The sequence below is a fragment of the Malaclemys terrapin genome, chromosome 11, assembly GCF_027887155.1.
Source record: "Malaclemys terrapin pileata isolate rMalTer1 chromosome 11, rMalTer1.hap1, whole genome shotgun sequence".
Classification (NCBI taxonomy): domain Eukaryota; kingdom Metazoa; phylum Chordata; order Testudines; family Emydidae; genus Malaclemys; species Malaclemys terrapin.
The window spans coordinates 62,293,587-62,305,657 of record NC_071515.1 but is presented as its reverse complement, the minus strand read 5'-3'; the positions used below and the strand labels follow the sequence as shown (position 1 = coordinate 62,305,657).

At 40.9% G+C, this 12,071-nt stretch overlaps 1 protein-coding gene across 2 annotated transcripts in view; it reads left to right on the top strand.

The window, feature by feature from the left end:
* The window catches only part of ACMSD (aminocarboxymuconate semialdehyde decarboxylase), a 53,489-nt gene extending 46,409 nt beyond the window's left edge, over positions 1-7,080 (top strand). For both annotated transcript variants that reach the window (XM_054044674.1, XM_054044673.1), the window contains exons 9-10: positions 5,735-5,833; positions 6,531-7,080. In XM_054044674.1, coding sequence (XP_053900649.1) covers positions 5,735-5,833; positions 6,531-6,593 — 162 coding nt within the window. In that variant the 3' untranslated portion in view covers positions 6,594-7,080. The remainder of the gene's footprint in view (positions 1-5,734; positions 5,834-6,530) is intronic.
* Positions 7,081-12,071: the final 4,991 nt, after the last annotated feature.

Sequence of the window (12,071 nt, the reverse complement as noted above, 5' to 3'; positions counted from 1 at the left end):
GTTTGTAATGGGCCTCGTAAGAGCAATTACACCCACCCCATTTATCCCTGGCATGCCTCCCACACTTGAGAGGGCCGGGAGCAGGTGACAAAGAGTCAGCCACACCAGCTTTACACTACTTGGGAATTCCCCTACACAAGGGACTCCTCAGCCAGAGCAGCACAAATGGCATGAAGGGGAAGCCAGGAGTGCTCAGGGCTTTTTTCAGAAAACTTTTGATAAAATTTCATGAAACATTGTGAAATTCAAGCTTTGCTTGAACTAGTTAAACACAGAACAAATTGGGATAATTTCTATCAGGTATAGGAGGTAGTAAGTGAATATATAATAAACTAGAAAGGCAGGTTTCTGAAGGAGATACTAAAGGCCAAATGCTGCCACTCTTACTCATGTTGAATCGCTTCTTGCTCCATGATTAATTTGACTGATTCCAATGCGATTACTTACAGAGTAAGGGGGATGAAATCTGGACCTAAATAAATGGCAGTTTGGCTTCCTATTGCAGTACTGCCAAACCCAAGCATTGCAAAAATTGTCAGATCCCCAAAATCATGAAATTGTCTTAAAAATCATGAGGTATTTTTTAAATAACAAATTTTGGGTTCTTTTTCAATGTCTTCTGGTCTGTGCACTTTTAAGGTGTACTCAGGTCACGTTTTAAAACTTTTCTCTGCACCCATATCGTGTTGGGAATTTATTTATGTATTTATTTATTTATTTTAAATGAAAGCTGAAATTCTCACATAATCACTTGTCTCCAGAAGCTAGGACATTTAAAAATAAAAAACCCACCAAATATTGCAACACTTGCAATGAAATCATGAGTAAGGTTAAGATTTTATGATGGATATTTTTAGTAAAAGTCACAGACAGGTCACAGGCAAAAAAAGAAAAATTAACGGAAGCCTGTGACCTGTCGCTGACTTTTACTAAAAATATCCATGATCAAAAGGGAAGGGACTGCAGCAGCTGCCGGTGGCTGGGAGCTCTCTGGCCCTCACCACCCATGGGGGCTCAGAGCTCCAGTGTCCCTCTGCCCCCATCAATGGTGGAGGGGAGCTGCGGGGGTCCTCCTGGTGCCCCTGTGGTGGAGGGGAGTTGCACGAGTCCCCTTGGCCTCCCGTGGTGGAGGGAATCTGCAGGGGTCCCCCTGCTGCCATCGCTGTGAGGAGCTGTGGGGGGGTCCCCCTGCCCTGCCATGGTGGCCAGGAAGCTGCGGGGCTCCCCAAGCCCCACCATAGCAGTGGGGAGCTGCGGGCATCACCCTGCCCTGTTGCCACGGCGGGGAGCTGCCGGGGTCCCCCTGCCATCACCACAGTGAGGAGCTGCCAGGGTCCCCCTGCCCTCCCCTGTGGTGGCCAGGGAGCTGCGGAGATCCCCCTGTCCCCCGCAGTGGCTGGGAGCGTTGCCAGATATGCTAAACATTCATATGATCCTTCATGCTTCAGCCACCATTCCAGAGGACATGCTTCCATGCTGATGACACTCGTTAAAAAAATAATGCATTAATTAAATTTGTGACTGAACTCCTTGGAGAAGAATTGTATGTCTCCTGCTCTGTGGTTTTACCCGCATTCTGTCATATATTTCATGTTATGGCAGTCTCAGATGATGACCTAGTTGTTCAATTTAAGAACACTTTCGCTGCAGATCTGACAAAATGCAAAGAAGGAATCAATGTGAGATTTCTAAAAATAGCTGCAACACTCGACCCAACGTTTAAGAATCTGAAGTGCCTTCCAAAATCTGAGAGGGACAAGGTGTGGAACATGCTATCAGAACTCTTAAAAGAGCAACACTCTGATGCAGAAATTACAGAACCCAAACCAGCAAAAAAGAAAATCAACCTTCTTTTGGTGACATCTGACTCAGATGATGAAAATGAACGTGCATCAGTCTGCACTCTTTTAGATCGTTATCAAGCAGAACCCGTAATCAGCATGGAAGCATGTCCTCTGGAATAATGGCCAAAGCATGAAGGGGCATACAAATGTTTAGCATATCTGGCACATAAATGCCGTGCAACGTCTGCTACAACAATGCAATGCGAATGCCTGTTCTCACTTTTAGGTGACATTGTAAATAAGAAGCAAGCAACATTATCTCCCATAAATGTAACAAACTTGTTTGTCTTAGCGATTGGCTGAACAAGAAGTAGGACTGAATTGACTTGTAGGTGCTAACGTTTTATATTGTTTTGTTTTTGAGTGCCATTATGTAACAAAAAAATTTCCACATTTGTAAGTTGCACTTTCACGATAGAGATCACACTACAGTAGTATATGAGGTGAGTCGAAAAATACTATTTCTTTTGTTTTATCTTTTTTACAGTGAAAATATTTGTAATCAAACATAATAAGATAAGCACTGTACACTCTGTAGTCTGTGTTGTAATTTAAATCAATATATTTGAAAATGTAGAAAACATCAAAAAATATTTAGATAAATGGTATTCTATTATTAACAGTGCAATTAAAACTGCGATTAATCGTGATTTTTTTTTAATCTCACAATTAATTGCGATTAATTTTTTTGTTTGACAGCCCTGCCTGCAATGTATGTCTTATTTAAAGCAGAGCTGCAATATTAAGTGGATCTATTCATATGTCAAACTACAAATCCTCAATGGGAAAAAGGATTTAGGCCATACTCTTAGATAATTAATAAATAACATGTTAAGACTTAGAGTCCCGTACATCTGCAAGTGCTTTACAAACATTAACTAATGAATCCTCACTATACTTCTGGGAGGGAGGTGGCTGTGAATAGGCATTACAGTCACCATTTTATAGACGGCGATAAAACCGAAACACAGAGAAGCTGAGTTGTCCAAAGCCATTCAGCAAATCAGTGGCACAGCCACAATATTCCCAAAGGTCCTTATTTATCTGCAGTTCATCAGATCAGTTCATTGGCAGTAGCGTGATCAGCTGTAAACTACTTTAAATCAGAGGAAACTAACAACAAAAACTAAATTGGGATAATTTACACCAGAGATTCTAGTGAGAGAGGAACAAAAACCAGCATGTCAGACTTTCTTCTGCTCTGGCCCACATAAGGAACCTTAAATAAAAATGTAAGAATCTCCCTAGATTGGTTGAGCTTATCTGACATACTAAATTGAATTTCATTCTCCTTTCCAAATAAATCCATCTAATAATATTGTACAGTATCTGATGCTGCACACAGAAGAAATGACGTTTCTCTCCCAAGTGTGTATTCTGGAGCAGAAAATGTCCCAATATCAGTAAAGATACTGTAAATCAAGTAGCATCTTGAGGTGTTTAAATACACAGACCCTAATATATTTCTCATGTAAACCGTTCTCAGAAATTGTATTAGCAGACAAAAAAGGTATACATTCTCCTATTCTAATCTGACCCCAAGGTTTTTTTAGTGAAGCAGATGCACACATACAAAATACAACCAATTTGCAGATTCTACACTTTCATATATCTTCTTGTATAAATTCTTTCAGAGACCTCAGGGTGACACCTACTGGAGACAGAAAAAATAAGCAGCATTTGGCAAATAAACAAAATAAATCCTATCCTAAAGCACCTGAGAACATGCTTCATCACTTTGTTTTAGTACTGGCAACCCCAAGCATTCAAAAGTTGTGGTTGTTGGATTTAGTATGCAGATGCTGGGTGGTGCTGATGTCCTGTGATATACAGGAGGTCAGACTAGATGATCTAGTGGTCCTTTCTGGCTCTAAACTCTGACTCTAAAAATGTATGCAGTGTTGTTGTAACCGTGTTGACCCCAGGACATTAGAGAGACAAGGTCGGTGTGGTAATATCTTTTACTGGGCCAACTTCTGTTGGTGAGAGAGACAAGCTTTTGAGCTTACACAGAGTTCTTTTTCAGGTCTGGGAAACTAATTCAGAGTGTCATTGCTAAGCCAATCTTATTACAACAATCTGTAACCCACTAACAACACACCCACACACACCCAGCTGCTTCCCTCCCACCTCCTTTCTTCTCTATGACTGGAGGGGTGTTAATGGGTCACTTCACATTGAATGGTCCCCTGATATCTGTTAACTGCTTATGCTAAAAAAATCTGTTCCACCTTGTACTGAACAGTGACACTCTAAGGCTATGTCTACACTAGCACTTTTGTCGGTAAAATTTTTGTTGGTCAGGGTATGAAAAAAACCACTCCCCTGACCGACAAAAGCACAGGTATGGTATGGACAGTGCTATGTCAGCGGGAGACACTCTCCTGCCAACATAGCTACCGCTGCTTGTTAGGGCTGGTTTAATTATGCCAGCGGGAGAGCTTTCTCCTGATGGCATAGAGTGGCTACACAGGAGCCCTTACAATGGCACAGCTGCAGTGATACAGCTGTGCTCCTGTAAGGTCCATAGTGTAAATATAGCCTAAGTTTCCCAGACCTCCGTGTGTGTGTGTGTATATCCATCCTGGAATATCAAATCTGGTAGTCTCTGGAGGACTTCTGGCTTCTTAGAGATGCATGTATATAAGCTCTCTTACCGTACTTGAAGAGACAGAAAGGTTGGCTCTTTTTACATTTTGCTCTGAACTGTTCTTTAGACATCAGAGTTAAATAGATGTGCAACAAGTTGTCAGTTTTTGCCTGACACTGTACTGTTAACAGGAGCTGATCCTGCTGGAAAATGTGTGTGTTTTTCTGACTCATTTTTGCAGATGGCTCAACCACGAATAAGGAAGGTGGGAATGGTGCTCTCTTTTTTAGAATACCCAAGATGTAAACTGGCCAGATTCCTAAAAGGCATCCTGGGAGCAGCCAAACCCAGGGTGAAGGTTTGGGCTGCACTTCATACTGTTCATTTTAGTTCCTTTATATGAATAGTACCAAGCCAAGGAAGGCAGTAAGTTTTCACTTGGTAGAATTTGTGTGGACTATATATAGAGCAAACTGGAGAAACCATCTGATCAAAAAGGTGTTTTAAACAGCTTAAAATTCTCTCCCCCTCTCAATTGCACAGCTTTTAGTCTCTGGTCTCTTACAATGTTCTAATTCCATTAGTTTTCCAATTACCGCAGAATCTTTCAAGGTATACAAGATATGGATTTATAATGGGAAAATCAAGCAGAAATAAAACTAAGCCTTCAGATGTTCTTTACATACCACAAAGAAATAAACCCATCTTTTCCCCTTTACAGGCAACTTAACTATGGGACCACATGACCAAGAACTGGTCATGACCCCATTATGAATCACTGTATTGCAGTCAACCCAGGTCAGAACCCAAAGAAGATGAGTGTTGGATACTTTGTTTTATACATTTCAAGGCAATATCAGATTACTTTAGTTAACCAAACTAGGAAGGGTTTCATTGTTCAACACATTCCTGCAAAGGAATATATGTTCTTTCCATATGCCAAGGATTTACATTTTGAACTTTCCATGTATCAAGATGAAAATACACCCAAGCATAGCTAGCCTTTAAAATCATCATTCTTGGGTTCAGTCAATCTCCCCCTTCTATACAAAAATCCTTTCATTCAAATTTGTACAAAATACAGGAAACCTTGGGAAGTGTTCTTTTTGGGGTTTGGGGTTTTTTAGAAAACAAAACTTAGAATCTTAAAGATGATTGAAACATAGATACCATAGAAAATCTGTGCGGCATATACTCATCATTTTACTGTTTTTAAGAACCCCTCTTCACTGCTTTTAAGAACCCCACAGAGGATGTGCAGCTTTTTTATGAAATGCCCAATTTGTTTCTCTGTTTGCAGGACAAAGTTCTTTTGGGAACAGATTACCCTTTTCCACTAGGGGAACTAGAACCTGGAAAACTGATTGATTCTATGGAAGAGTTTGATAATGGACTAAAGGTAAAATTCTTTACATTTTTTTATTTCAGTTTTTAAGCTTCCATTTTTAGGGCCTGATCCAAGGCCCTAAGAAGTCAATGAGAGTTTTCCATTAACTTCAGAGGGTATGGGATCAGCCCCTTAGTCTTTAAGAACCGGTTCCCCACAGCACTGAAAGCACATGCATGTGCTTGACTTAGATATGACTTTAAGCATGTGCTTAAGTGCTTTGTTGAATAGGGATAGACTGTTGAGTTGGAGCCTAAACGGCTTAGGAAAGCTGTGAGCTATGCAGCAAGCTTCTACAATATACTCCATAGTGAATCAGGAAATGAAGAGTGAACAATATGGCAGTGTGGAATTGTGCAGCCAAGGAGACAAGGGTGGGGACCCCAAAGCCAATATGGAGACACAGAGCCTTGTGGATCTCTTGGAATCTGTTCAGCTCTGTAGGAATTTACCCGGTCCCGAGAGTGTAAGCAGGTCTCATTTTGTGGGACAGTTAGGGAAAACTCTCTGCACCCACCCCCATAGATTGATATAGGGGAATCCTCGTAAGATCATTTCAAGACTCCCGCATCCCAGGCCTCCTCCAGCAGGTAATTCCATGGAAAGAGATTTCCTGAAACGTTATTAATAGAATCCTGTTTCCATATCTTGGGTGTTAACATACACAACATTTGTAAGGTTCGCTATAAAAATATACATTCTTTTACAGGATAAACTCAAAGCTGGCAATGCTCTGGCATTTTTGGGTCTTGACAGAAAACAATTTGAATAACTTTAACAGAGACCAAATTTGTATCCTTTTGTATATTTGTGTACATGCCTACATATGTGTATTTCTACCATTTCAATGTCAAATAAAATCTACATATAAATGATAGTATTTCCTGGTATCCTCAAAGTAAAAGCAAGGGCACTGGAAATCCACATGTGGGAATTTCTGTGTCTTAAGGATTTAGGTTGTACCTGCAGATTTTTGGGATCCCTGCTTTTCTACAGAGATTTAATTTCTTCCAATTGTGATGATGATAACCTTCTGAATACAAATCAATGCAGTGTTATCAATACCAGGTTTCTTGAAAAAAAAAAATAGCTCAATGAGAGTTGTGAATTTCCCCTCTTTATTTCAGTTGTTAACTATGAAACCTAATGATCATAATGTAAATATTAATACATAAATAATACACAGTGTGATTCAATGTTCCATTCACTTAAAAGGATATTCTTCATGAATAAAGTTGCATGTTTTAAATGTGAAAATATGTTAATGGTTGTTTCTAATTTTTTATTTTATTTTTTTATTCTCAGTGTAGAACTCTTTCCCCAACTGACAAGATTATTTTCTTTACCTAGGATGTCCCAGTTTTCTTGAATGGTGAAGGGTAGGTTGAAACCTGGGCTTTCAGGATTGTTGGGTGACAACCTCTTCCTAAAAGCATTTTTAAGTCATTGGAATGATAATGCGCTGTCCTTATTCTTTCCCCTCTCATTTGCTCAGGTTTCAGTACACTGCTACTTGTGATGTCATAATCTCACTAGTTCTCTAGTCTTCCATAGAATCTTCCAGGAAAAGAAAGACAGAAAAGACCTGAATTCCTAATGTAGCTGAGCACCTCCACCCTACTTTACAGACTGAACCTGAAAGATGCTGAACACCAGCAATTCTCATGGATATCATCAGCCTCTGTTGAACTGCAAAGGAAAAAAATTGAGTTTGCACCTGTTTTTGCTTCTTTATAGTATATGAAAAAGCCTGAAAGGTTTGGGAGTCTTTTTAAGGGTAAGGGTTTTTTGTTTTGGTTTTTTTCTTATTTTACACATTCGGAATTCAGGTCTTATCTATCTTATTTCTCCAAGAAGACTCTATAGAAGAGTACAGAAATTCAATGGGAGCTAAAGGTGCTCAGCACCTCTTAGTAGACACTCAGCACTTCACGGGACCAGGCCCTTAGTTAGCTACATTCCAGGGTCTAAATGAATATACTACAAAGAAATTTAGGGGCCTAAAATCCCAGTTTTAGGTGACACTGTGATCCAAAAAATCTCCACTCAGTTATCGCCTAACCCTATAGGTGCCTAAACTCACTAGGTGCCTAAGTTTTTGCAGTAATCGTTCCCTGGACATCAGTAACAAATCTCCATGACATAGCCTGCCTCTTTTTCCCTCCCTCTCTACAGCTAAAATCTCTACCTTCCCGACTCTCCTATTATGGCAGGCACCATAAGGTGCATCAGTCAGTTTGAGCAGAGCACACATTGAGACCTGTTCTCCTTCCCAGTCCTGCTGCCTCTTTGCATAAATTTCTTCCTCTTCAGGTCTTGCTGTTCATGCTCTAAGGAACAGAAAAGAGGTACCATTAGTAGATAGATCACTGGGACAAAAAAAAAAAGAGAAAAAACATCATCAACAGGGTTGGAACTTCTAGATTCACTGCATAGACCTCTGCATCTTGAACTACTGGAAGAACTGGTGGTACTGTGATGAGTACAGCTGTCTGTCAAGCGGTTGACCTTGGTTTGATTCCCAGCCAATTCAGTAATGAGTTTTAGGTGAGGGGGATGGTCTAGTGGTTAGGGAACTAGCCTGGGATTCAGACAATGTGGGTATCATGCCCTGCACTGGGACTGCACTGCATAGACTTCTTGTCTGACCTGGAGCACTTTGTACCTCCGTTCCCATTTAGGTAATAGCATTAAGAGAGGAACTGATAGAAATAGTAGGTTGTCATCTTCAGTGTAGACCAACAGAGGCAGAGGAGACACTTTCCAGTTGATTTCACAGCAGTGGTATAACCTCGATAGTATTCATCACCATGTATTTTGCCAGGTTTCTACACCCCATTTAAGATTTATGTCCCACCCTCCATCTCCGTCTCTGTTCATGTATAGGTCTCATGCCGTTGGCTATTTTGAAAGGGTTTTTTAAATGTTTTCTTATGTTTGGCCTGGGGGATGTTGCGTGCTTGTGCTTTGATATGCTTATAATATGGTTATTATAGACGATCTAATGGAGTCTGCTTCTGAAAACGGTGAAATTGAGAAAGCCTTTACCAAATACGTTCACCACAGGAACCTAAGTATTATGTATATTGTGCAAAACGGTTTTCTCAGGGGAAAAAAACCCAAACGATTAATGTAAATACTAAGTATATGGTTCTTTAAAAAAAAAAAAACAAAAAAAAAACTGCAAATAACCACTTTGGCCAAGCAAACGTACCCCTGTAAAACACAATTCTTTCTGGAGGCTTTTGAGGACGCTACCAAAAATCCCTATGGGTACCTGCTGGTGGATTTAAATGCTTCAATGCCTGAAGCCTTCAGGTTAAGAACAGGCCTTCTCCCCCCAGACTGACCCTGTGTATACACCTTAAAAAAAACAAAACAAAAAAAATAGTTATTTTTATCAAACCCCCCTTTTAAAAAAAGTGTCCCACCTGACAATCATGTCTAGGTGCGTGCAGAGAAACCTGGCTCTTAAGATTCCTCATCAAAGCCAAACCCCAGCAAAGGAAGGCTATTCTATGCTTGGCTTCTTACAACCTGGTAGCGACCATCTCAGAAATAGCGCTCAGTACATGAAAAGGAAACGTTCCTCTGAAACCCCGACAAATAAGTGTACTAAAAAGAAAACGGGGGATTATTAAAAAGCTGAGCGATAAAAGGGTATCCCTCAAAAGGAAAAAGCTAATTGTAAAACAGGCCGGGGGCTTTATCGGTCCTTTGTTGAGCTTTGCACTCCCTCTACTGTCAGCCCTTTTAATTAACTGATAATGGACCATGCCAAAAAATTTTACCTTGTTTTCTAGCCATCAGTTAGAACAAATAAAATGCGCTTCTAGCGGTGAAGAAAATATCAGAACTACAACCACTCCCCAATTGGATTCAGAGATGAAAGACATTAATCAAAGATACAATTTGTCCGACTATGAAAAGATTAAACTTTATGAGAGGGTCCTGCAAAGATACCTGGTATTGGTTAAGCAGGGTGAAGTGGAAAATACTAAAATAAGTCTCTTTCTCCCCAAGCAAGAGCAAGAGGAAATTCGACCTCCTGAAGTCGAGAGGAATTCATCAGACTTTGTTATTTGGGAGGTATTGGAGGGGGTAAATCCTCGCTATAAGAAAAAAGCTGAAATAGTGTTAAATAAACTCAAGATAGCATAAAGATGTTTCTTCTTGGCCGATAATGGAAGTTTTGTTTACCGGGGGAAGTGGTTGCGGGGTCTCACATGCTCGATTTAGTCGAGGGGTAACCAGCTTTTATTCTTTCACTAACAAGAGGACTCCTAAAGGGTGTCTGGGGAAAATCCATAGGAATCAAAGAACTCGCCCGGCCCCTGCTTTGGTAAATAGAGGGCCAGCCAGTGTTCCCCAGGTAAGTCATGGGGGTGCGTGTTAACAATAAGCCCCAAAGGTCTTCCGGACACAGACCCCTTTGGGAGTAAGTCACTAGGAAAAACATCTAAAAAAGAAGCATCCTTTGATAAAAGATGCCTTAGCTGCACGGTGTTCATAATCATATATAGTCAAACAGGATTTTTCTTCTATGATTCACTTCAAGCATATTATCAAAAACCCCATACACTATCATGTTAACCGTAGAGAGCAGCACCGTTGCAAACCGAATCTCCGCTCTCAGGTTTCCAGTTTTAATCAGAGAATAATGATTAGTGCACTCCTAGTCCGGGGTCAGATTGAAGGCGTACAGCGTGTTAGCCTGGGCAAATTCACGATGGTCATTCAAGAGTGATCCGTCTTTTACATATTTCCCAATCGCCTGCACGAGCTGTATGTACTCCCTCATGCAGTTTCCATTCTCAAAATCGGGTCGTAGGGGTTTCGCTGGCCCCTGTTCACCATCCACATACAAGGCCACAAAATTTATGTTATAATGTTTAAAGTTAAAAGGGTTTTTAGCATAGTTGCCGTTGAAGGCATCGTTATCGATAAACCTGATTATGAACTGTGTGGGTAACTGTCCCAAAAAAAGGTTTTCCTGGTTACTGACAACTGCCGGCCAGAATTCTAAACATCTTTATGTCCATCCTGTCTACCGGGTACTTAGCACTGGCGGTCATTAGAGCTTCCACATGCTCCAAGCGAACCCCCGGTGTCACTTTCACCTGTTTTACAAACAGGGACACTGAAGTAATATGCACTTTATAATTCTGGTTGGCATTCCCTCTCACAAGGCAAAAACCATCTTTGCTATGCGTCAGTTTAATTTTCAAGTCCACGCCATTCAGCAGTAGTTTTCCTTGAAAAAGCAAATCACTGTGTAGGCCCCAAAAAATCCAGCTTCTTGCTGCCGGCCATTAGTCTGGGCTTGCGCATAGACCCCTCGTTACCTGTGCCATCCAAAATGGTGCTTTCGTGGGCCCCCACCATCTCTTTATAAAACCCTCCTGTTGGCCAGACTATTATGAGGAAAAGCCCCTGCAGAGGCTTTGCTGGGCAAGTTAACATAACCCACTTCAGTCATTTTTTCCCTTTATTAGAGGTCTTGAACTTGAGACGCTTTAACCCAACTGTTAAATTTTTAAGGCCATCCTCTCCATTTCATCAAAAAATACTCATTCTTTCCTGTCCTTTCTTCACTAGAATCTTTTCTACCCTGTAAACACGGTCCTGGTTAGGGTTTACTTTTTGTAATTCTTCAGGGTAAAAAGACTTCCTGCGACCTCCTCTTCTCCATAATCTTTTAATGCGTACACAGGCCACTGTCCTCATAATAAAACCCCAGATACGGTAAATATTTCATCAGTAAAGGTTTGCTAATATCCCTTTTCAAAAGTACCCTTCGTTTTAGATACCCTTTTGTGATCGCTGTTCTTAAAAATCACTGATGGTGCCTTTATTTTAAAACTATCCCCATAGACGGTTTTCCACATGCTCAGCACGTTAGTGTGTGTCACATTGATCGGGCGTCCTCTGATAGTTCTGTGATAACTTCTGTTGTAACTGTCTATGATGGCCCGCAGCACGTTGATGTATCAAAAGGTGCTACGGGCAGTAAAATACCTCCACATCTTTGATTTTAAAGTTCTGTTAAACCTCTCCACAACCCCAGCATTGACTTCATTATTGGTAACAAAATGGTGTACCCCATGTTGCTTAAACAAAATCTTTAAAGCTTTGTTTAAAAACTCTTTTTCCCTGAAGCAGCAGCATGTCCAGCTCCAAGGTGCAGGGGCGGCCACGGGGGATCTGCGCACTGCCCCTGCCCTGCCTGCCTGCTCCGCAGCTCCCATTG